Source organism: Pan paniscus, chromosome 4 (genome assembly GCF_029289425.2).
Source record: "Pan paniscus chromosome 4, NHGRI_mPanPan1-v2.0_pri, whole genome shotgun sequence".
Classification (NCBI taxonomy): Eukaryota; Metazoa; Chordata; class Mammalia; order Primates; family Hominidae; genus Pan; species Pan paniscus.
Genome location: NC_073253.2, coordinates 130,142,066 through 130,168,720, shown reverse-complemented (window position 1 = coordinate 130,168,720; position 26,655 = coordinate 130,142,066). Strand labels below are relative to the sequence as shown.

Genomic DNA, 26,655 nt, shown 5'->3' with positions numbered 1-26,655 from the left:
AAGAAAAGCTGACATTATTCTCTTCCTTTGGCTGAAATTAAATCCGCCAAATTTGTCTTGCTATCTCAAAAGGCCTTTCTGTGAGTCTGGGACATCTTATATCAAAATGCAAAACTTAAATATATAAGTAAATAAATAAATAAATAAAAGAATACCAGGGCACTACGGTCATTTAGAATGACTGAGGAACCAAACTGGCTCCTACTTGCCAAAGATGGGATGATTTGAGCATAAAAATGAAAAATTTCAATAGACTGAAATACACTGCATATGTTAACATCTATGAGTTCACACTGCTAACAAAATTTTTTTAAAACTAGTCGGCCGGGCGCAGTGGCTCATGCCTGTAATCCCAGCACTTTGGGAGGCCGAGGCGGACTGATCACCTGAGGTCGGGAATTCAAGACCAGCCTGACCAACATGGAAAAACCCCGTCTCTACTAAAAATACAAAATTAGCTGGGCATAGTGGCTGCATGCCTGTAATCCCAGCTACTCAGGAGGCTGAGGCAGGAGAATCGCTTGAAACCGGAAGGCGGAGGTTGTGGTGAGCCGAGATCACGCCATTGCACTCCAGCCTGGGTAACAAGAGCGAAATTCCATCTCAAAAAAAAAAAAAAAAAAAGAGAATGTAATTGGATTACTTGTAAATCAAGGATAAATTCTCGAGCGGATGGATACTCCAATCTCCCTGATATGCTTATTTCACATTGCATGCCTGTATCCAAACATCTCTGGGCCAGGCGCGGTGGCTCAGGCCTGTAATCCCAGCAGTTTAGGAGGCCAAGGTGAGCAGATCACTTGAGGCCAGGAGTTCGAGACCAGCCTGACCAACATGGTGAAACCCCATCTCTACTAAAAAATACAATAATTAGCTGGGCATGGTGGCCCATGCTTGTAATCCCTGCTACCCAGAAGGATGAGGCAGGAGAATCACTTAAAACCCAGGGGGTGGCCGGGTGCGGTGACTCAGTCCTGTAATCCTAGCACTTTGGGATGCTGAGGCTGGTGAATTGCCTGAGCTCACGAGACCAGCCTGGGCAACATGATGAAACCCTGTCTCTACTAAAATACAATAGAAATTAGACAGGCATGGCGGCATGTGCCTGTAGTCCCTGCTACACGGGAGGCTGAAGCAGGAGAATTGCGTGAACCCGGGAGGCAGAGGTTATAGTGAGCCAAGATCAGGCCACTGCACTCTAGGCTGGGCAACAGAGTGAGACTCCGATTCTTAAAAAAAAAAAAAAAAAAAAATCCCGGTTGGGTGGAAGTTGCAGTAAGCCGAGATCCTGCCACTGCACTCCAGTCTCGGCAACAGAGCAAGACTCTGTCTCAAAAAACAAAAACAAAAAGAAACTCATTTATTCCATAAATATATACACCTACTATGTACTGGCAATTTTTTTTTCTCTTTTCTTTTTCCTCGAGACAGAGTTTCACTCTTGTTGCCCAGGCTAGAGTGCAATGGCGCAACCTCGGCTCACCGCAACCTCTGCCTCCCGGGTGCAAGCTATTCTCCTGCCTCAGCCTCCCGAGTAGCTGGGACTACAGGCATGCGCCAGCACGCCTGCCTGATTTTGTATTTTTAGTAGAGACAGGGTTTCTCCATATTGGTCAGGCTGGTCTCAAACTCCCGACCTCAGGTGATCCACCCGCCTTGGCCTCCCAAAGTGCTAGGATTACAGGCATGAGTCACTGCACCCGGCCAAAAAAATTTTTTAATAATTTAAAAATTAACAAAAACAACAACAAAAAACTACCAGAGATAATAAGTGAGTTTTGGAAGGTTGCCAGATAGAAGGTCAATATGCAGAAAATAGACTATATTTATATATGCTACCAAAAATCAAAAAAATAATTCTATTCACAGTAGCATCAAAAATAATAAAATATCTAAGACTCAATTCAACAAAAGAAGTTAAGTTTTATACACTAAAACATAAAAAACACTGCTGAAAGAAATCAAGACAGATGAAAATCAATGGAGAGACATACTATGTTCTGGATTGAAAGACAATATTGTTATGATGGCAATTCTGTCCAAATTGATCTATAGATACAACTCCTAAAAAAATCCTAGAGATTTGTAGAAATTGACAAACTGATCCTAAAATCTATATGAAACAACCAAAATGATTTTGAAAAAGTAGGAAGACTTACATTACGTGATTTCAAAACTTTAATTAAACTACAGTAATCAAGACTGTGGTATCGGCATAGGTATCAGCAGACAGATCACCAAATTAGACAAGTTAGCCCAGATATACACCTACACATCTACAGTCAACTGATCTTCAGTAAACATGACAAAGCAATTCCAGATGGAAAGGATAGCCGGTGCAGTGGCTCACGCCTGTAATCCCATCACTTTGGGAGGCCGAGGCAGGCAGATCACGAGGTCAGGAGTTTGAGACCAGCCTGGCTAACACAGTGAAACCCCATCTCTACTAAAAATACAAAAAATTAGCCGGGTGTGGTGGTGGGCGCCTGTAATCCTAGCTATTTGGGAGCCTGAGGCAGAAGAATGGCATGAACCTGGGAAGCAGAGGTTGCAGCAAGCCGAGATCGCACCACTGCACACCAGCCCAGGTGACAGTGCGAGACTCCGTCTCAAAAAAAAAAAAAAAATGGAAAGGATAGTCTTTCCACCAAATTGTGCTAGATTAATTGGATAGACACACACACACACACACACAATTAACAATGGGTAAAATTTATGATATGTAAATTATACTTCAATAAAAAGAAATAGCCAGGCGCCGTGGCTCACACCTGTAATCCCAGCACTTTGGGAGGCCGAGGTGGGCAGATCATGAGGTCAAGAGTTCGAAACCATCCTGGCGAACATGGTGAAACCCCTGCCTCTACTAAAAATACAAAAATCAGCTGGGCGTGGTGGCTCACCCCAGTAGTCCCAGCTACTTGGGAGGCTGAGGCAGGAGAATCACTTGAACCCGGGAGGCGGAAGTTGCCGTAAGTGGAGATCTGCCGCTGCACGCCAGCCCGGGCAACAGAGCGAGATTCCCTCTCAAAAGATAAATAAATAAATAAAAATAAAAATAAATAACAACTAAAAAACATTTTTAAAATGCTGGAACAGTTAGGACAATTTTAACACTAGATGCTTGATACTTATGAACATTGTTGATTTTTTAAATTGTAATAGTGGTACTGTGCTTATGCTTTGAAAAAAGTCTTTAGGCCAGGTGCGGTGGCTCACGCCTGTAATCCCAACACTTTGGAAGGCTGAGGCAGGCAGATCACGAGGTCAGGAGTTCGAGACCAGCCTGGCCAACATGGTGAAACCCTGTCTCTACTAAAAATACAAAAATTAGCCAGGGGTGGTGACTGGCACCTGTAATCCCAGCTACTCGGGAGGCTGAGGCAGGAGAATTGCTTGGACCCAGGAGACAGAGGTTGCAGTGAGCTGAGATCATGCCATTGCACTCCAGCCTGGGTAACAGAGTGAGACTCCAACTCAAAAAAAAAAAAAAAATAAGGCTTTATTTTTAGATATATGTACTAAAATATTTTAGGATAAAATATGACTTGGAGAATTTGCTTCAAAATAACTGAGGGGGACAAGGAGTGGGTGGGGCTATACATGCAAACAGATAGGTTTTGAATTTTTTTTAAATTTTTTTCTGGCTTTTATTTCAAAAGCAGGTATACTCATGAAAGGTCTTAACTTTTTAATTGCTAAAGCTTGGTGATGGACACATAGAAGGTCATTATACTCTATTTTTGCTTTTTGTATATGTTTGAAGTTTCCAAAACAAATTTTTTTAACACAACTTAAAAAAAAAGCCCTCTTTTTGGCATTTTTCTGACAGCCCTACAGTGAGTTACTCTGAAAAAATCATAATCTGCTTCAGTCATCATTCATTCTGCACCTGGCATAATGAGGATGTAATAGTACTTTGCAGTTATTTGTTTTTATTTTTATTTTTTATTTTTGAGATGGAGTCTTGCTCTGTTGCCCAGGCTGGAGTGCAGTGGCGCAATCTCAGCTCACTGCAACCTCCACCTCCCGGGTTTAAACAATTCTCCTGCCTCAGCCTCTTGAGTAGCTGGGATTACAGACACATGCCACAATGCCTGGCTAATTTTTTTGTATTTTTAGTAGAGAAGGGGCTTCACCATGTTGGCCAGGCTGGTGTTGAATTCCTGACCTCAAGTGATCCTCCCACCTCGGCTTCCCAAAGTGCTGGGATTACAGGCGTGAGCCACTGCGCCCAACAGTTACTTGTTTTTATTATGTGACAGAGGAAGCACACCAGCCATTTAAGTAGCTCCCAACATGATTTAAAAGTCACTATCAGCTGGTCAAGGTGGTTCATGCCTGTAATCCCAGTACTTTGGGGGACCCAGGCAGATCACTTGAGTCCAGGAGTTCGACACCATCCTGGGCAATGAGGCGAAACCCCTGTCTCTCCAAAATATACAAAAAATAGCCAGGTGTGGTGTTGTGTACCTGTAGTCCCAGCTACTCAGGAGGTTGAGGTGGATAGATTGCTTGAGCTCAGGAGGTGGAGGTTGCAGTGAGCCGAGATCGCACCACAGCACTCCAGCCTAGGTGACAAAGTGAGACCCAGTCTCAAAAAAATAAAAATGAAAATAAAAGCCACCATCATCATCATTTATGAATGACTTTTGAGACAGAGTCTCACTCTGTCGCCAGGCTGGAGTGCAGTGGCACGATCTCGGCTCACTGCAACCTCTGCCTCCCAGGTTCAAGCAATTCTCCTGCCTCAGCCTCCTGAGTAGCTGGGACTACAGGCAAGCACCACCACACCCAGCTAATTTTTGTATTTTTAGTAGAGACAGGGTTTCACCATGTTGGCCAGAATGGTCTCAATCTCTTGACCTTGTGATCCGCCCGCCTCAGCCTCCCAAAGTGCTGGGATTACAGACATGAGCCACCGCACCTGGCCTATTTATGAATGATTTTTTAATCTGATACTTCTGAGCTTAAAGAGAATAAACACAATAACCAGCTTTTTTGGTGAAATCGTCTAAAAATTCACCTAACGCTTAGGAATAGGCGGATGGACTGTAGTTTCACTTGCTATGCACTAAAATCATTAGCTAATTTATGATATAAAACATGTTTAAAATATCAGAATGAATAAAAATTGACATTACATGGTTTAAGTTTTACACATCTTAAGACGTTTGTTTCCTCTTTCTTCCTTTTTTTTTTTTTTTGAGATGGAGTCTCGCTCTGTCGCCCAGGCTGGAGTGCAGTGGTGCGATCTCCACTCGCTGCAAGCTGTGCCTCCTGGGTTCACGCCATTCTCCTGCCTCAGCCCCCCTGAGTAGCTGGGACTACAGGCGCCCACCACCATGCCCAGCTAATTTTTTGTATTTTCTAGTAGAGACGGTGTTTCACCGTGTTAGCCAGGATGGTCTCGATCTCCTGACCTCGTGATCCGCCCGCCTTGGCCTCCCATAATGCTGGGATTACAGGCGTGAGCCACCGCGCCCGACTGGCATTTGTTTTCTAATACGAGTTCCTTGAGGATACTGACTTACGTCTTGTTTGATACCGGAGCTGCCACATTGTAGAGCAGATGCTCAGAAACTATTAAGGTTTGTTGAATTGTTAAGTCAACTGAAAACATAGAAAATTATTACTAATTAGGCCGGGCACGGTGGCTCACGCCTGTAATCCCAGCACTTTGGGAGGCCGAGGCGGCGGATCACAAGGTCAGGAGATTGAGACCATCCTGGCTAACACGGTGAAACCCCGTCTCTACTAAAAATACAAAAAATTAGCTGGGCGTGTTGGCCGGTGCCTGTGGTCCTAGCTACTTGGGAGGCTGAGGCAAGAGAATGGCGTGAACCCGCAAGGCGGAGCTTGCAGCAAGCCGAGATGGCGCCACTGCACTCCAGCCTGGGCGACAGAGCCAGACTCCCGTCTCAAAAAAAATAAAAATAAATAAATAAATAAATTACTAACTAAAATGGGTTTCTACTTAAAATATATCAGTATCTCTATGTATAAGAGTAGTTCCTTTTTGCCCCATACCCTCCATCAGATATAAAAATAATGTCCACTTTCACCTATAAAGGGCAGATTTTGGGCTAAACTAGAAAAAATATCATGTCTTTATATAGGCAGGGGTCATCTTAACCTGTCATATTTGGCTTGGATACACTCCTAACCACCTCCCCTCACCTTCTGTGCACATGCATGCAGGCACACACACTGCTCCATAGACTAGTTAATACTATGTTGCCACTCAAGTCAGAAACTGGGCGTCATCTTAGACTCCTCTTTTGTTTATTCCTGGCACCAAGTTTTATTACTTCTATATATCTCAGTTCACAATTTGTCCACTTCTTTCTTCCTCACTGTCCCAAACCTAATCTGAGTAGCTCATCCAAATGAGACTTTACTACTGTGCCTGACTCTGACCTCTGCTCCTCCAAGCCAACCTAAGCTATAAATAAGAGCAAGTCATGACCTTATTTAAATTTTTCCAATGGCTTGTCATTTGTCCTCAGAAGAAATCAGAAACTCTTTAGACTGCTTTTCAGGGCCCTTCTATGATCTAGTCTGTTTCATCTCCCCTTCCCAGCGCGTGTTCATTGCCACCACCTACCATACACATTTACTTGCTGAAAGGTCATTCATGCTTTCCAGGCTTTTGCCTGTGTTTCCTTTCTTTAACAGTCTCTTCTCTCCACATACAAATCTCTCCTCTTAGCTTAAATGTTATTTCTTTTTGGTTATTGTTGGAACCCCCACTCTCACCCACCCCCATTTACTCCAGAAATAGTAGTAGTCATCATGTATATGTTTTTTGAGACAGAATCTTATTCTGTTACCCCGGCTGGAGTGCACTGGTGCAATCACAGCTGGGCTCACTGCAGCCTCAACCTCCCAGGGTCAGGGAATCCTCCCATCTCAGCCTCTTGAGTAACTGAGACTACAGGCACAAGCCACCAGGCCTGGCTGATTTTTGTTGAGATAGGGTTTTGCCATGTCACCCAGGCTGGTCTCGAACTCTTGGGATCAAGCAGTCTGCCTGCCTTGGCCTCCCAAAGTGATGGAATTACAGGTGTGAGCCACAAGCACCTGGCCTTTCATATTGTATAAACTCTTCACTTGTCCAGACCTTTCACTAGACTATAAACCAGGAAGTAATCTAGTGTACCCAGAATAGTGCTTGGCTCAAATACGATATTCAAATCTTTGGCGAATTAACAATTTTTTAAAGGTAACTAGTAACAATTTAGTTTCAAAAACCTCAATTTGGTTTCATGTAATCTGTAGGTATGTGTGCTTCTTCATTCCACCCCAGTCTCCACCTACAAACCTTTACCTACAGATATGTGGTAGAGATTGCCATTAAAATCCATTTTCTCCCTCCACATTAATAACTGGACCTGGTTGTTCAAATAGGGACTATGCTTCCCAACACCTCTTGCAGCTATACGTAGCTTCACCTTATTTGCCTAATAGGGCTTGGACTTCCATAACTCCTCTCATCAGACTGGGTAAAATGAAGGCAACTAATCTTAGAAGCCATTTTTTGTTTGTTTGTTTGTTTTTGTTTTTGTTTTTTTGAGACAGAGTCTCGTTCTGTTGCCCAGGCTGAAGCGCCCGGCCAGAAGCCATGTTTTGAAATTGGCAACATCACTGTGAGCTTAGGTCCTTGAAATTCTGCATGGAAAGCATAGGACAGATATATGAGAAATATGCTAATTTTATCAGAGCCACAGCATTTTTTTAATTAAGAGAAGGGGTCAGCTGGGCGCGGTGGCTCATGCCTGTAATCTCAGCACTTAGGGAGGCTGAGGCAGGTGGATCACTTGAGGTCAGGAGTTTGAGACCAGCCTGGCTAACATAGCAAAACCCCATCTCTACTAAAAATACAAAAATTAGCTGGGTGTGGTGGCAGGTGCCTGTAGTCCCAGGTACTCGGGAGGCTGAGGCAGGAGAATCACTTGAACCCGGGAGGCGGAGGTTGCAGTGAGCCGAGATTGCGCCACTGCACTCCAGCCTGGGTGACAGAGTGAGACTCTGTCTCAAAAAAAAAAAAAAAAAAAGGGGTCTTGCTCTGTTGTCCAGGCTGGAGTGCAGTGGTATGATCCCAGCTCATTGAAGCCTCAAACTCCTGGACTCAAGGAGTCCTCCCACCTCAGCTTCCCAAGTAGCTAGGACTACAGGCATGCACCACCACATCCAGCAATTTTGGGGTCTCTTTGTTACAACTATAATTACTGTAAGGACTAACTGTTACACAGGATATAAATAGGCAGGTGAAATGGAAGACTTAAGATATTCAGAAACACAATGTTAATCTAATAAAGATTAAAATTTCCCATAACATGAAAAACAGCATTAGTAGCAACCAAGGGTTACATAAATATAAAATTAGAAAAATTCAAAAATACTTAAAAATATTTTCCTTGCTTTTCCAACTTGGGCCCGGCAGAATAGCTCCCACAAAGAAGGGTGGTGAGAAGGGCTGTTCTGCAATCGAGGTGGTGACTTGAGAATATACCATCAACATTCACAAGTGCATGCATGGAGTGGGCTTCAAGCAGCATGCCCCTCAGACACTCAAGACATCTGGAGGAGATGGGAATTCCAGATGTGTGCATTGATACCAGGCTCAACAAAGCTGTCTCGGCCAAAGGAATAAGGAATGTCCCATACCGTATCTGTATATGGTTGTCCAGAAAACGTAATGAGGATGAAGATTCACCAAACAAGCTCTATGCTTAGGTTACCTATGTACCTATCATTTTCAAAAATCCACAGTCAATGTGGATGAGAACTGCTAATCATCAAAATATCAAATAAAGTTATACAGCTGTCCAAAAAAATTTTTCCTTTATGATAACTGAAAGTGATTTGAGGCAAATTAACAAAATTACCAAGAAATAAGTTAAGTAAAAACAATGCAAAGAGGACAAGGAAAAAGAACTTACGTATCTGTGGGACCTGTAGGTCACATGCAGCTATAAGGCAGCAACTTATAGGGTGACTGCCACTCTACAAAAGCTAGCCCAAGGAAAGAAACAAACGATAGACAGTAAATCACAAACAAGCTTTTTTTTTTTTTTTTTTTTTTTTTTTTTTTTTTTTTGAGACGGAGTCTCGCTCTGTCACCCAGGCTGGAGTGCAGTGGCGCGATCTCGGCTCACTGCAAGCTCCGCCTCCCGGGTTCATGCCATTCTCCTGCCTCAGCCTCCTGAGTAGTTGGGACTACCAGCGTCCACCACCACGCCTGGCTAATTTTTTGTATTTTTAGTAGAGACAGGGTTTCACCTTGTTAACCAGGATGGTCGCGATTTCCTGACCTCGTGATCCACCCGCCTCAGCCTCCCAGAGTGCTGGGATTACAGGCGTGAGCCACTGTGCCTAGCCAGTGACAAACCAGCTTCTTAAGTGATCACAAACCAGCACCAGGCAGATTAAAGACAAAATGGGCAGATTCTGTACTTAAAAACATGCCAAGCCCATATGGAAATAAACACCTAACAGAATGGACTAAAAATCTCCAGAGAAAAAAAAATTTTAAGAGAGTTCACAAGAAAGACAAATGACAGAAAATTTTAAGACTGATTTTTTTCTGTCACTTCCCTAAGAAGCTACTTCAAAGCCCCAAAGTTCTCACAACAGAATGGCTGCAGATAAAATGAAATGTATCAGCTTCCATGGCCACATTTGTCTCAAATCCAGTACAAAAACACTACTACTAGGCCAGGCATGGTGGCTCATGCTTGTAATCCCAGCACTTTGAGAGGCCAAGGCGCACAGATAGCTTGAGTCCAGGAGTTCAAGACCAGTCTGGGCAACGTGGCAAAACCTGTCTCTCCAAAACAATATAAAACATAGGCCAGGCGTGGTGGCTCATGAGGTCAGGAGTTCAAGGCCAGCCTGGCCAACACGGTGAAACCGTCTCTACTAATAATACAAAAATTAGCCAGGAACAGTGGCAGGCACCTGTAATCCCAGCTACTTGGGAGGCTGAGGCAGGATAATCGTTTGAACCTAGGAGGCGGAGGTTGCAGAGGGTTGAGATCGCGCCACTGCACTCTAGCCTGGGCGACAGAGCGAGACTCCATCTCAAACAAACAAATACATATATATATATATACACACACACACACACACACACACACACACACATATATACACACACGTATATATATTTGAAACATTAGCCAGGCATAGTGGTGTGTACCTGCAGTCCCAGCTACCCAAGAGGATGGGGTGGGAGAATTGCCTGAGCCCAGAGGGTTGAGGCTGCAGTGAGCTGTGATCACACCACTGTACTCCAGCCTAGGCAACAGAGTGAGACCCTGTCTAAAATTAAATTCTAGGTGATAAATGGAGACTGCCTTCTCTTCAACCTACAGATCTTCAATTGGTTAGCTTTTTCAAATGATCTGCTTGAGAATATGGGGAAATATAATTACAATGGACAAATAAATATTACAGAAACTATGAAGAACTAGAAAAAATTGGACTAAAATATATTTAATAAACAATAAGTAATCCTGTGAGCCCAAGCAAACTGTCCGTAACTATGATGGTGTATATCTTTTCAGGAATAGCCCACCTAATCAATAGCACATGACCATTTATGAGTGAAAGGACTTTTAACAATCTAGGCAGGGTAGGTGTAGTGGCTCACGCCTGTAATCCCAGGCCTTTGGGGGACCGAGTCAGGAGGATACCTAAGAACCCAGGAGTTCAAGACAGGTGTGGGCAACTTGGTGAGGCCACATCTCTATATAAATACACATGCACACGATAAAAAAAAAAAAAAAAAAAAAAAAAAAAACTAGCCAGGCATGGTAGCACATGACTGTAGTCCCAGCTACTTAGGAGGCTGAGTTGGGAGGATCGTTTGAGCCCAGGATTTGGAGGTTGCAGTGACCTAAGGTCCTGCCATTGCACTTCAGCCTGGGTGACAGAGCAAGACACTGTCTCAAAAAATAAATAACAAAATGAGCTGTTGCTTCTGTAATCCTAGCACTATGGGAGGCTGAGGCAGGACGATTGTCTTAGGCCAAGAGTTCAAGTCCAGCCTGGGCAACATAGCAAAACCCTGTCTCTACAAAAAAAACTTAAAAAAAAAAATAAGCTGGGTGTAGTCCCAGCTACTTTGGAGACTGAGGTGGGAGGATCACTTGAGCCCAGAAGTTCAAGGCTGCAGTGAGCTATGATTGTGCCACTGTTCTTTGGCCTGGGTGACAGAGACTGTATCTCAAAATAAATTTAAAAATGAGCCATGTTTAATATCTAATTTTTAAAAAAAACCAAAAGGATCAATGTTTAAATTTAAATATTAGCCTTTTAGTAGAACTATTTGTCTAATGCATCTTTTTTTATTTCCAGCTGTATTCTGATTTATCTTTTTTTAAGTTTGTTTGCGTGCAGGCTGGAGTGCGGTGGCGTGATCTCGGCTTGCTGCAACCTCTGCCTCCGGGGTTCAACCAATTCTGTGCCTTAGCCTCCCAAGTAGCTGGGATTACAGGCAACTGCCACCACGCTCAGCTAATTTTTGTATTTTTAGTAGAGATGGGGTTTCACCATCTTGGCCAGGCTGGTCTCAAACTCCTGACCTCGTGATCCACCCGCCTTGGCCTCCCAAAGTACTGCGATTACAAGGATGAGCCACCACGCCTGGCCAGAGACCAGGAGTTTGAGACCAGCCTGGGCAACATAGGGTACCCCATCTCTACAAAAATTAAAAAATTAAGGCGTGGTGGCGGGCGCCTGTAATCCAAGCTACTCAGGAGGCTGAGGCAGGAGAATGGCGTGAACCTGGGAGGCGGAGTTTGCAGTGAGCGGAGATCGCGCCACTGCACTCCAGCCTAGGAGACAGAGTGAGACTCCGTCTCCAAAAAAAATAAAAAATTAGCTGGGCATGGTGGCAGGTACCTGTAGTCCCAACTACTCGGGAGGCTGAGGTGGGAAGGTAGGAGGACTGCTTGAGCCGAGAAGGTTAAGGCTGCTGTGAGCTATGATCACGCCACTGAACTCCAGCCTGGGTGACAGAGTGAGACCCTGTCTTAAAAAAGAAAAAAAAAAGAAAAATTCTAAGAAAAACACAAGATCTACAGTCATGAAAAAGGTTTACCATTTAACACTTAAGTACCTGAAAAGTACCACACTAAAAAACATAGTAAACATAGTTGGTTTTAAAGTAATGACTTTATTAATAAATATACATCCATATGATGATGTAGATACAAATCATGAACACTACTCCATTCCCATACACATAATTGCACACGAGTAGCTCAAGTTCATGGACATAAAAACATACACAGTATCTATTCAGACTTTTTACAGCAGAGGACAGCGTGCTTATTATCAGTTAATTGGTAATTATTTTCTCCAAAATTACCTGTGGAAAAAAGAAATTCTGAAAACTTAAAAGAATCAAAGTGATCTGATTACTTTAAATCACACACTTGATTTACTATATAGCATTAAATTTTCCAAAAATTAAATACATTACATGTGAGAGCATAGATTTATATATTTGGAGGAAGGGGGAAGAAAGGAAAGATTCAGATACATCCTAGAGTTTAACAGCATACAGTTAAGCTGTAATAAAAACAAAAATAGAATAGCATCAAAATTTTTTATGTCCAAGGAAAAAAATCTTTTGAAAAACTGTTTTGAATTCTTTATATTCCTATAAAGGGACCATAAAATTTTACTGCATATAGAGACAATGACCGACAGAGTAGCAGTTATCAATATCCCCTGAATTGTTCTTTTAAAGCTTCTTAGAATATAAAGGAGAAATTTACTTTTTTTTTTCTTTAGCTCACACACTATGGTTATTTTTACACTGAATGGGTCAACTTTAACCTAATAAATGGACCCACATATATATTTTTTTCTCCTCAACTCAAAGAAACTCTATTCTTAGTTCATGAAAATAGACATGTAAATTCACACAAACATCAGTTTGGAATCAATATTACTTTGACAGATGTTTCTTTAAAAAGTAAATAAAAAATATAAAGAATTTTTAGTCTAATTAAAACATTGATTTTTTAAAATGTCCCTAAATATTAAAAATTAAACCAGATACTACTCATTTTCTTCCAATACATTGTGCCAATATATTTTTTAATATCCAATGCAAAACTCTAAATATAGTATCAAAATCACCCTAAATACTACTTATGCAAGGTTATATCTGTCAAAAAATGAAAATTTCATCTGTTATTAGCTCCTTATTTGCTAATATAATAAATAAGGCATGTTAAAGTACTTTTTAAAGAAAAAAGTAATGCAGACTTACTTGAATTGCAGATCATTTTCTGACCAACAGTTTAAATATAGAATAATGAAACCTATTTTGTGAAGAACAGAATTACACTGTATAAAATTAGCAATTTACCTTTCAAGAAACAATCATACAGTGGGGGAGAAAAGGCCAGTTTTCCCCAACTGATTATATTAAAGTATAGGCAACTGTTTAACATGCTATTTCAGTGTTTATCATAACAAGAGACAGTGTTAACAAAATATGCACAATGTAGTCTTTAGTTTATATAGCAGTAAAAATACTTTAAATTTTAAGACTTCATTCATGTTATCACTTAGATGTCTTTCTCTTCAGCATGGCACCGGTAAACTGTTCACAGGGAGAAAAGTAAGTGGAATCAGGAGATGCTCACCAGTGCATAGATATAATACTCCAGGTAACCGCTCAGATGAACAGTAAATTCGGCTTTCTAAATGATGTTATCCATTTACAACTGTAGCCATTTGCCCCTCCCATTTTTTTTTCCTGGGACATAGCTGCTGATAATAAACACTGTTATGAACATGCCTCCTTTAGTTGATCTCACCATTTCATAAACATGTATACAAAATTTCTTATACAATAATACACCTGTTTTATCTTCTGACACACAGCACAGCACCAGTAAGTAGATGTGCTGGAGGGTAGAGGAAGAGGAATGAATGTACGAAAGGCAGGGGAGAAAGGGAAGGGTACGTATAACAAAATAAGGAAGGAAAATAAACTGAAAGGGAAATAAATGTCAAATGGACTTACTATAAAACACAATAATCAAATCTTTGACAATGGTGTGCATTATTCTATGGTAGAACATTAAACAAATATCTTTAGAAACTGGCTTGAAAAAGATTTCTAAGCAGCCAACTGCTGAACATCATCTTGAGAAACAGCTAAATGACAGATACATGTACAGAGTAGGTAATGAACATATGAATAAAGAGGCAAGCATTTGTGTGTGTCAGAAGTTATACTGTTCTGAGTAAATTATTAAAAATCTTGTATTTTAAGCTTTTGCAAGAAAAAGCTCTTGTAGCAATTTAGCTGCCAGAATGTTATAACTGATTATGTAACCATCCAACATCGTTCTCTATGGTTTGTGCAAAGCTAATATTGTTGAGGTCACTGTCTTAGATGCCAGTGCACATAGTCCCCACATACAATGCAACACCTCTTACTGTAAAGAGCAGCATAAAGTCCAGCTCATTGTGTCAGGCATCACTGGAACACCTGAAGGCTTGCTGCTTTTTTCCTGATAAAAAAGGTATGAAACATGACATCCATTTGCAATCAGAGTTTGCATTAATAGCAAGCCCAAAAAACACAACATGTGCTCTTTTAAAATTTTAATTATTTTAAAAGTTTTTGGGTCCTGCAATTCTACATTTTAATCTCAAAGGCATTTAAAATCCCAAATACAAACATTGTAACTTTAAAGTTAAGTGGAATTTTTTCAAGTCTGAAGTTTATAATATTTTATTTAGAACAAACTCAATAAATAAAATGTGTAACAAGAAGTATTACTTTCAGAAAGGAAAGAAGAAAGATTTCCCTCTGTCCCTACTATACATATCTACCTAATACTTTTTTTCCTTTCTATCTTGCTTCTAAAGCAAACATCACTGGGGGAAAAAAAATCTTTTGGATGAGATGGTCTCACTGGACCCACAATAAGATTTTTAATTAAACTAACCAACATATTTTTTACATGTTTCATGCATAGATGGATTCCTATATGCTTCTTAATATTTGGGTTCTGATGGTCAGGAAACTGCATTCTGTTTATACCAGTTTTACAGTCTACCATTCAATTTGTGTCCTTTGGTAGATATAAACCTGAAAACACAGTAAGTGCTAATGCAATGGGACAATTTCTGAGAAAAACTAAAAACGTTCCAAATAAATGAGCAACATCAATAAATGGTTTTATTTATTTATTTATTTATTTATTTGAGACGGAGTCTTACTCTGTCACCCAGGCTGGAGTGCAGTGGCACAATCTTGGCTCACTGCAACCTCTGCCTCCTGGGTTTAAGCAATTCTCCTGCCTCAGCCTCCCAAGTAGCTTGGATTACAGGCGCCCGCCACCACGCCTGGCTAACTTTTATATTTTTAGTAGAGATGGGGTTTCACCATGTTGGCCAGGCTAGTCTTGAACTGCTGACCTCAAGTGATCCGCCTGCCTCGGCCTCCCAAAGTGCTGGGTGTGAGCCACCACACCCAGCCAATAAATGTTTTTAAACATAATACTTTAAAACTTTCTATATGAAAGGCAAAATATAGTGACTATAGCTACATGCAAACCTAGAGAATGTTTCTTTTTCTATTATATGAAATATGCTATCCTCAGAATGCACTATATTTCACCAAAAATGTAATGTGCAGTTTTTATAAAATAGTTTAAATTTTCTGTAAATATGAATTGTTTGTAGTGTTTGGTATATATGCTCTTAGGCAATTAAAAAATACCCAACCTATCACTGCTCAAAGGCAAACACTAAAGAATTATTTCAGGTATAATGGTTAAATCAATTAATGCCATGTAGATCAATAAATTACAAGCTGCTTAAACCTAGAACATTAAAAATAAGTTTTTTAACATTTGAAGTGGATGTAAATGCCAAAGCACACAAATATCTGTGTCCCATCTTGTGAAAATAAATGTTACAAAAACTCACACAGCCATTACCTCAAGTAATCCTGATTCATTAGTTTGCTTTTTTGCTCCATCAGTTAAAAATACATTAGTGTCTTTATTATACTGTAGGCTTATTTCACAAACTAATAGGTATAATGGTTTCAGTTGTTTATCACATAAAGCATCTATTTAGAACAGCCCCAAAGTAGTAATGAAACATGAGACATGACCATAACTCTGAAGGAAAAGGAAAAATGATTTAGTTAGGTGTTACACTTGAACCTATGTACAAACACAATGCCGCTGCTCATGCCCTGAGTGCATCTGTCAGCATATGGCAGTTTTTGAGCAAAAGCAGGAAAAAAACCAAACAGGAAAACAAATTTGGAAAGCCCAGGCCATACAATTATGTATATCAAAATAAAACCAAGAAGCTTTGGGATTATTCACAATCTTCCTTCTAAACCTGGCCCTCTTTTCCTGCCTCATTCACTCATTGGGTGGTTTGACTTCACTGCTAGTTTCCTCTACCCCATGAACTGCTCTGCCATGCATCATAGGGTAAGGAAAAGCAGCAGTGCCACAGCCATAACCAAGATCGGCAAGACGGGATAGAGCTTTAATGCTACCTGGAGGTCTGCCTGGGCTGACTTTGTATCCCGCAGCTTTAGTTGTCCCCAAAGGTCTGCCTGGACTTGTCTTAAATCCAGCTGCTTTGGTGGTTCCCAGGGGTCTGCCTGTGCTGGTCCGGTATCCTGCTGATTTGGTGGTTCCCGAAGGCCGGCCACGCTTACCAGATCGGTTGAGATTCTTCTTTTTCTTTAGTTCATCTTTTATTTCTATGCTTCTGCCACTTGTATTCTGCAAGTGTGTTTCATTTAATGGGTCTTGCCTCTGACAAACCATTGGTTTGTGGTTGACTGTGTGGCTGTATTTGCTTTGCTGGGAGGAATATATGTCAAACTGATCAGCAGCTCTCATGGCATCTTCATTGAGGCAGGAAGGCTTGCCAGGCCCACAGAAAGCTGGATTACTGCTGGCAACAGGATGCATCATTTTCTACCAAAAATAAAAGACAAATATATATAAATATACATACACAAATACATACCTGTATGCAGCATTCAGTGAGAAAACAGTCTGTCTTCCAACAACTAAGCAGGCTACATAAAATTAGGCTGACAGGCAGGACTCCAGACCACTTATAAACAAACACACATCAGCAGATTCAAGGACACTTCTTCTCAATTTAATCATGGGACAAACATCATACAAGATAACTCTATTATAATACTGATTTCATAGCTATAATGTTCTCCAATTAGGAACCAGAAAAGTGTGTAAGTCAAAAACAAATGTTCTATTCTGTGGGCTTTTCTCTTCTAGATTACTAAACCTCAAAAGAATAATAGTAAAGCCAAGAACTCTTATTAACACAATTCTTTTTTTCAGTTTGCCTGATGTTCTTAGAATGCCTCCTGTTGGCCTTTTATTGTATTTCTCACATGCATACTTCTGGCCTGACAACAGTTTCCACAAGATGGACACTCCATCGTTATTGTAATTTATTATTTATACAGAACCCTGAGTATATGTTACACTTCACAAAAGACAGCATGTGCCAAGCAATGAACACAATCTCTACTGCTTCTTGGCCTTTTGGCTAAGATCAAGTGTAAAGAATACAATCTCTTGGCCCCCAGGTACTGACTCCCTTCAAACATCCTCCATTCCAACAGAAGGCAGTACCAATACAAAAGGTAAACAAAGGTTTCCATTAGCTAAAATGAGTGAACATTATACAAATGCTTAAGACTTATACTACAAAAATATGGATAACAACCATAATAAAGTATCTCCTTTTTTAAAAAAATTTTTTTTGAGATGGAGTCTTGCTCTGTCACCCAGGCTGGAGTGCAGTGACTCGATCTCAGCTCACTGCAACTTCCGCCTCCTGGGTTCAAGTGATTCTCCTGCCTCAGCCTCCTGAATAGCTGGGACTACAGGTGCCTGCCACCATGTTCGGCTAATTTTTGTACTTTTGTAGAGACAGGGTTTCACCATGTTGGTCAGGCTGGTCTCGAACTCCTGACCTTGTGATCTGCCCGCCTCGGCCTTCCACAGTGTTGGGATTACAGGCGTGAGCCACCGCACCCAGCCAATACCTCCTATTTGTAAGGTATATTTATCAAGACAAAAAGTTGAATGTACAACATTGCTTTCTCCCTTGATCATAAATATAGTGTGGATCATCTTCCCTTACACCACAAGCCCTGTGACTTATTAAAGAACAGTCCAGCCAGGCATGCTGGCATCAGCTATAAGGGAGGCTGAGGTGGGAGGATCACTTGAGCCCAGGAGTTTGAAACAAGCCTGGGCAGCATAGCAAGATTCCTGCTCTTGAAATAGAAAAAAAAAAAAAAAGAAGAAGAAGAAGGTCCAAAGTCTCTATTTTGTCTGTAAGGACATCCCTGTGATTTTTTTTTTTATATAAAGGACTTATTAAAACCACTACCACAACAAACTAGCTGTAAATAGCCATATCATTTAGACAGAGGAAATGACAAGTTTTTTGCTTTTTTTTTAGGTGGAGTTTCGCACTTGTTGCCCAGGTTGGAGTGCAATGGCACAATCTTGGCTCACCGCAACCTCCGCCTCCTGGGTTCAAGCGATTCTCCTGCCTCAGCCTCCCGAGTAGCTGGGATTACAGGCATGTGCCACCACGCCTGGCTAATTTTTTATTTTTATTTTGTATTTTCATTTTATTTTTAATTTTTTTTTGAGACTGAGTCTTGCTCTGTCACCCAGGCTGGAGTGCAGTAGCGCGATCTCGGCTCACTGCAACCTCTGCCTCCCGGGTTCACACCATTCTCCTGCCTCAGCCTCCCAAGTAGCTGGGACTACAGGCACCCGCCACCACGCCCGGCGAATATTTTGTATTTTTAGTAGAGATGGGGTTTCACCGTGTTAGCCAGGATGGTCTTGATCTCCTGACCTCGTGATCTGCCTGCCTCGGTCTCCCAGAGTGCTGGGATTACAGGTGTGAGCCACCGTGCCCGGACTGTATTTTTAATAGAAATGAGGTTTCTCCATGTTGGTCAGGCTGGTCTTGAACTCCCAACCTCAGGTGATCCGCCTTCCTTGGCCTCCCAAAGTACTGGGATTATAGGCGTGAGCCATCGTGCCTGGCTGGAAATGACAGTTTTATAGAGACTACAGTATTATGTTGTGATGAGGTAAAAGAGATAAAGACAGGGGTTCCAATTCGGATTTATAAAGAGTCACAAATGTATATTAAGGTCCAGCCTCAAGTTGTTAGGAGATATTTGTGTGCACCCTTCATACATGTGAGAGTGCACCAAAACCTCAGTTATGAAAACAGTTACTCCTAGAGGCTGCAAACAGGTAATAAGGTTAGCGAAAACCACTGTCAACTTACTTTAGTTTGTAAAGGCAAAAAGAAATGAGCATGAAGTCACAGAATCAAATTCTGTTAAATTAGGAAACATTTGCTGAGAATCAACAGAGCAATTGGCAAGCTGGCTTAAAGTCTCAATTTGATGGAAAAATATCTACAGTGAGAAGCTACTTGTTTATGGCAAAAGCTTTTTAGACTTGAGAACATAAAACAAGACTGGGCTAAACACAAATATTAAGTGGAATAATTTTTTCACTCATTCCCTACAGATACAAGAACTAGATTATTGGCCAGGCGCAGTGGCTCACGCCTGTGATCCCAGCACTTTGGGAGGCCAAGGCAGGCGGATCACAAAGTCAGGAGATTGAGACCATCCTGGCTAACACAGTGAAACACCGTCTCTACTAAAAATACAAAAAATTAGCTGGGTGTGATGGCACGTGCCTGTAGTCCCAGCTACTCAGGAAGCTGAGGCAGGAGAATTGGTTGAACTCGGGAGGCAGAGGTTGCAGTGAGCTGAGATCGTGCCACTGCACTCCAGCCTGAGTGACAGAGCAAGACTCTGTCTCAAAACAAAAAGGACTAGATTATTAATTATCATTTCACTAGCTCAAATTCTAATTTCAGATGAGAAAAATGAGACTCTCAAGATGAGTTCCAAATATAGTATTGGCTGAAAGTTAGCAATTTTTTAGGATTTTGTTATGTGCCAGGCAATAAGCTTGGTTCTTTGCACATTATCTGATTTAATCCTCAGTACAAGCCTATAAGGAACATACAATATTATTAGCCCTATTTTACAGACTTTAAGCATTCTGCCAGGGTCACACATTAGGAAATGGTTAAGCCAAATATGACTTTTGATAATTCAACTTCAGAACCAACAATTTACAATGTAGCATACCATGGTTTTTCAATAGCAGCACTGTCATTTGGGTCAGATAATTTTGTTGTGGTTTGTCCACTGCATTGTACAATGTTTAGCAGCATCCCTGGCCTCTACCCACTAGATGTCAGTAGCAACACCTCTCTCCCTTCCCCTAAATATTTGACAATGAAAAATTTCTCCAGACATTGCCAAATATTCCCTGGGGGGTGGGGGGCGCGGAATCCACCCTTCACCATGAAATCACTTGATTATACTAAAATGAAAACACAGACCCAACTTAAAATATTCTCACTTAAGTTTTTATTCACCCTTTTAGCCTCTTCCTCACCAAATATCCACAAATTCTTTCTTACTGCAAAGTCAAATAGATTTGGTTTCCAAATGGAAGAAAAGCAAATGCCAGAATTAGTAAAGACAACCAGGACGGCCACGATGGCTCACGCCTACAATCCCAGCACTGTGAGAGGCCAAGGCGGGAAAATCACCTAAGGTCAGGAGTTCAAGACCAGCTTGGCCAAAATGGCAAAACCCTGTTTCTACTAAAAATACAAAAATTTACAAAAATTTTGTGGGGGAAAAAAAAAAGTTCTGTGACTTACCAGGAGGGTAACAAAATAAATAAATATATATATATATATGTATTTCTGTATGTATAAAATATGTGTGTGTGTGTAGTGTGTGTGTGTGTATATATATATATATATGAACATTCATAATCTATCAGAGAACTCAGGATATACAGTCTCAGCTTACATTATGTTAGGCTTTTAGAGGCAAAATGCCACTATCCTTGACTCAGATATCAATCCACACTGAAAAAAACATACCATTAAAAAATTAGTCGTGCGGCTGGGCATGGTGACTCATGCCTCTAATCCCAGCACTTCAGGAGGCTGAGGCAGGCAGATCACCTGAGGTCAGGAGTTTGAGACTAGCCTGGCCAAAATGGTAAAACCCCGTCTCTACTAAAAATACAAAAAAAAATTAGCCTGGCGTAGTGGTGCACGCCTGTAATCCCAGCTACTCGGGAGGCTGAGGCAGGAGTGTCGCTTGAACCCAGAAGGTGGAGGCTGCAATGAGCCAAGATTGCACCATTGCACTCCAGCCTGGGAGACAAGAGCGAAACTCCAACTCAAAAAAAAAAAAAACACTTGCAATTTTTAAAAAGCATGCATCTTGGCCAGGCATGGTGGTTCACGCCTGTAATCCCAGCACTTTGGGAGGCCAAGGCGGGTGGATCACCTGAGGTCGGGAGTTTGAGACCAGCCTGACCAACATGGAGAAACCCCGTCTCTACTAAAAATAAAATTTAGTTGGGCGTGGTGGTACATGCCTGTAATCCCAGCTACTCAGGACGCTGAGGCAGGAGAATCGCTTGAACCTGGGAGGAGGAGGTTGCAGTGAGCCGAGATCATGCCACTGCACTCCAGCCTGGGCAACAAGAGCAAACTCCGTCTCAAAGAAAACAAACAAAAAACCACATATCTCCATTTCTCCATTCCTTCAATATTCTCCAGAATTTATGCCTTTAGTTTGTATTATGTAAATTTAGTTCTGACATAACTCACATTTATTGAGGGCCAACTCCATGCAAAACACTATTCTAAGCACAAATTGACAAGAGTAAAGCTATTTATTCCAATGGAAAGATAATGAGACACTGACTTGGCCAGGTGTGGTAGCTCACGCCTGTACTCCCAGCACTTTGGGAGGCTGAGGCGGGTGGATCACTTGAGGTCAGGAGTTCGAGACCAGCCTGGCCAACAGGGAGAAACCCCGTCACTACAAAAAATACAAAAATTAGCTGGGCATGGAGGCATGCACTTGTAATCCCAGCTACTCAGAAGGCTGAGGCAGCAGAATTGCTTGAACCCGGGAGAGAGGTTGCAGTGAGCCAAGATCACATCTCTGCACTCCAGGCTGGGCAACAGAGTGAGACTCTGTCTTAAAAAAAAAAAAAAAAAAAAGACACTGACTTAAACATTTCTGAAGTGCAGGGCTTCTGTATGTTCTATATATTCCTTCCCTGCTACTGCCAAGAAATCAGTACAGTATTCTACTTAATAATTAATAAACAAGCTGGACAAGGAATTTAATATGAGAATTATTCGTAAATAATTAACTTTAAAAACGCAAACAGAACTAAAACCAATCCTTTCCTATTTTCAGACTTCAACTTTATTAAGTTGGGAATCAGCACTATTAGATGCTTGTGTGCATAACCATCACTATATATTTACATGCAGCATATTTATGTTTATATAAAAAGTATTTGCATGTGAGCTTAACCCTGCACTCCATAATGCCTTCCTCCTCCCACTTCCGGGCTAACTATTGTTGAAACACTCCCTTTTTTTTTTTTTGAGACGAAGTCTAGCTCTGTTGCCCAGGCTGGAGTGCAGTGACTTGATCTTGGCTCACTGCAACCTCTGGAACCCGGGTTTAAGCGATTCTCCTGCCTCAGCCTCCGAAGTAGCTGGGATTACAGGCATGTGCCACCACGCCCAGCTAATTTTTGTATATTTAGTAGAGATGGGGTTTCATTATGTTGGCCAGGCTGGTGTTGAACTCCTGACCTCGTGATCCACCCGCTCGGCCTCCCAAAGTACTGGGATTACAGGCGTGAGCCACCGCGCCCAGCCTCTTTTTTTTTTTTTTTTTTTTTTTTTGAGACGGAGTTTCACTCTTGTTGCCCAGGCTGGAGTGCAATGGTGCAATCTTGACTCACCGCAACCTCTGCCTCCCGGGTTCAAGCGATTCTCCTGCCTCAGCCTCCTGAGTAGCTGGGATTACAGGCACATGCCACCACGCCCAATTTTTTTATTTTCAGTAGAGACGAGGTTTCACCATGTTGGTCAGGCTGGTCTCGAACTCCTGACCTCAGGTGATCCGCCTGCCACGGCTCCCAAAGTGTTGGGATTACAGGCGTGAGGCACCACGCCCGGCTTTTTTTTTTTTTTTTTTTTTTGAGACGGAGTTTTGCTCTTGCCCAGGCTGGAGTGCAATGGCGCGATCTTGGCTCACTGCAACCTCCACCTCCTGGGTTCAAGCAATTCTCCTGCCTCAGCCTCCTGAGTAGCTGGGATTACAGGCACGTATGCTAGGCTAATTTTTATACTTTTTTTTTTTAGTAGAAACGAGGTTTCACCATGTTGGCCAGGCTGGTCTCAAACTCCCGAGTTCAGGTGATTCGCCTGCCTTGGCCTCCCAAAGTGCTGGGATTACAGGCGTGAGCCACCGCGCCGGGCGGAAAGACTCTTTCATTGAAAGTATGCAAGCGACATTTGTTTTTTTTGTTTTGTTTTGTTTTGTTTTGATATGGAGTCTTGCTCTGTCGCCCAGGCTGGAGAACAGTGGCCCGATCTTGGCTCACTGCAAGCTACGCCTCCCAGGTTCTCGCCATTCTCCTGCCTCAGCCTCCCGAGTAGCTGGGACTACAGGCGCCAGCCACCACGCCTGGCTAATTTTTCGTATTTTTAGTAGAGACGGGTTTCACCGTGTTAGCCAGGATGGTCTCGATCTCCTGACCTCGTGATCCGCCTGCCTTGGCTTCCCTAAGTGCTGGGATTACAGGCCACAGCCACTGCGACCGGTCCCAAGCCACATTTCTTTAGAGTCAGAATGGTCCGGCGCGGTGGCTCACGCCTGTAATCCCAGAACTTTTGGAAGCCCAGGTGGGCAGATCAGTTGAGGTCGGGAGTTCCAGAGTAGCCTGGCCTGGATAACACAGCGAAACCCTCTCTCTAAAAATCCAAAAAATTAGTCGGGCATGGTGGCGGGTGCCTGTAACTCCAGCTACTCCAGAGGCTGAGGCAGGAGAATCGCTTGAACCCAAAGGCGGAGGCTGCAGTGAGCCGAGTTCGTGCCACTGTACTCCAGCCTAGGAAACAGACTCCATCTCAGGAAAAAAAAAAAAATAGAATGAATACTACATTTCCAGACGGCGTGGACTGAATAGAAGCCAAGAGTTATAGAACAGGTTGTGCAGACTATCAAAGGTTAAAGATCATCTTTTTAAATAGTTACTGAAGCCGGGTGCAGTGGCTCACGCCTGTAATCCCAGCACTTTGGGAGGTTGAGACGGGTGGATCACGAGGTCAGCAGTTCGAGACCAGCCTGGTCAACATGGTTAAACACCATCTTTACTAAAAATACAAAAATCAGCCCGGTGTGGTGGCGCATGCCTATAATCCCAGCTACTTGGGAGGCTGAGGCAGGAGAATTGCTTGAACCCGGGAGGCAGAGGTTGCAGTGAGCCGAGATCGCGCCACTGTACTCCAGCCTGGGGGACAGAGTGAGACTCCGTTTCAAAAACAAACAAACAAACAAAAACAACCAATAAATAGTTCCCTGAATGTACAGGAGTCAACTAAGAGCTTCTATATATTTGGACTGTGACTAAATTCGAATACTTAAAGCATAAGCTAAAACTTACCATCCTTGAAGTTGTTTTATTGTGTTTAACTCCTAAAGTTTAACCCCTAAAATGAGCCGTTCTTTATAGAACAATTCCTTTCTCTTCTCTTGAATGTGGCAGTCATTACTGCCAACATAAAGAAATGTAACTATTTTTAGTAACTTCACAAAGCATCCCTGAAGCTTTCTAAACATGGAGAAAGCTTCCTTTCAAGAAACCCAAGTTCTGTTCTCCAAAGATCAAAGATCACGTAATTCTCAGAGATTTATTTCAGCTTATTTGACTATTATGTATAATCATATACGTTTCATAATTCTAAATGAAGATTTGCAACTCACCTCAATCACTCTGAAAGTCCATTCAGCAGAGGCCAATAGCCACGCACCCTGCCCCACCACGGAAAGTTTTGATAATAGAACGGCACATAAATAACGGCCTCCTTTGTCTTCTTCCTACTCCTTAACTGTGCCCCACGGTGCACAAATAAGGACTCTCCTTATTTTGACATGAGGCGTTTAGAATGTATTACCTGTTGTGTGCTGAAAGCGACTATTAGCGTATTGGCAATAACAAGTTTGCAGAAGATGCACGCCACCCTAGAGAAAGGGTTGTGTACCCTCTAAAAAGCAAAATTCATAAGCCGCTGTCCGTCCACTCGGAGTTCCGCAAGCGTAGAAGTCCACGGGCACTCCATCGCGACGCCGATCTCGAGCCGGCAGGCTTTTATTTAAAGGGGAAGGGCGGACTGCGGATTCTGACCTCTCAAAGAAAAGAAAGGGGGCTCCCTCCCCCCGCCGCAGGAGGAATGTCCCCCCATAATGGCTCCACACCGGGGAAGAGCAGGCTACGTCCGGGGCCCCTCCTCTCACTCCGGCTACACTAGGGCCCCTTGGCAGGAGGCCTCTTCTCCCCGGTCAGCGAGGCGCCCGTTCTCGCCGCCGCCCTACCCCGCTCCCGGCCGGCTGACCAGCCCGCGCGCCCCTACCTACCTCAGCCGCTCGTAGCCCGGCCCCTCGGCGCGTCTAGGGGCTTCCCAGCGGCTGGGAACCTCGCGCTGGCGCCGCTCCCTCCCCAGCCCGCCGCCTCTGCACGGTGCGGACAACGGGCCAAGACGGAGTGGCAGGCAGCGAGGGCGGCGGCGAGGCAGGCGCTGGCTCCCAGCACCCGCCGCGGCCGCCGCGCACGGTCCTGCCCCGGACGCAGTACGAAGAGGCCGCTACCACCCTGTAGTGTTAGAGGCGGCGTGCGCGAGCTCGCGAGGGCCGCGCACGCACACGCACACTCGCATCGCGAGACCCGATCTCCCGCCGCCAACCTGCTCGCAAGCTTTGGGAGGGAGCCAGGCTGGCAGGCTGCGCTTGCGCGTCGTGGCCTTAGGCCTAAGGGGCTGGTGATCCGGCGTGGACCGTCCCCAGTGGCTGGGGTTGAGGAACCCACCAAATGGGGAATTAATAACTTCCTTACTTGTATTGGTTTTCACCACAATTCTGAGATGCTGGAACTCCTGCTGACCCCATTTCTTAGATACAGGACAAATAAATGAAAGTCAGGGGAGTTGGGACTCTTCATGCCCAGGATCATGTGATAATGAAAAGCTTTATTTTATGGGACATCCTGATGATCCACGCGGATTACAGGCGTGAGCCACCACGCCCCAGGAATCGTCACATTCATTATTCCATAATCACAGGAAAGGATGGAACAACAAACTACCGCTATTATGTTTTTCTTGTGAGATATCTGACATATCAGTCACCTCACACAAACCCACTTAGAAGGGATTCATTTCCTCACTCCTTCCTCCTGTGAATTTCCAGATGTCAGAATGGAGAGGATCCAGAATTAGGGCAGCTACTGAAAGGGAGACACTTTATTAAGCAGTGGGAAGAGGCTAGAGGAGGATGCTTGCCCTTTTCCCCCATGTAATGAACGCTATTTGAGGATGGGCAATTCATAGAACTGAGTTCTACCATAAGCACAGCCCTGAGCCAGGTACTGC

General features: G+C 42.9%; 1 protein-coding gene across 2 annotated transcripts; it reads right to left on the bottom strand.

The window, feature by feature from the left end:
* Positions 1–12,164: 12,164 nt before the first annotated feature.
* On the bottom strand, positions 12,165–25,931 carry C4H5orf24 (chromosome 4 C5orf24 homolog). 2 transcript variants are annotated; one of them, XM_003829267.4, is made up of 3 exons: positions 25,646–25,931; positions 16,562–16,991; positions 12,165–14,546 (listed from the first exon to the last, which is right to left on the bottom strand). In XM_003829267.4, exons 2-3 carry the CDS (start codon positions 16,986–16,988, stop codon positions 14,506–14,508), a joined length of 468 nt encoding a protein of 155 aa, XP_003829315.1. In that variant the 5' UTR covers positions 16,989–16,991; positions 25,646–25,931; the 3' UTR covers positions 12,165–14,505. The 2 variants fall into 2 exon arrangements, with proteins under 2 accessions (XP_003829315.1, XP_008952890.1); XM_008954642.4 differs by having other exon boundaries at positions 12,165–16,991; positions 25,646–25,927.
* Between the last annotated feature and the right edge of the window lie 724 nt (positions 25,932–26,655).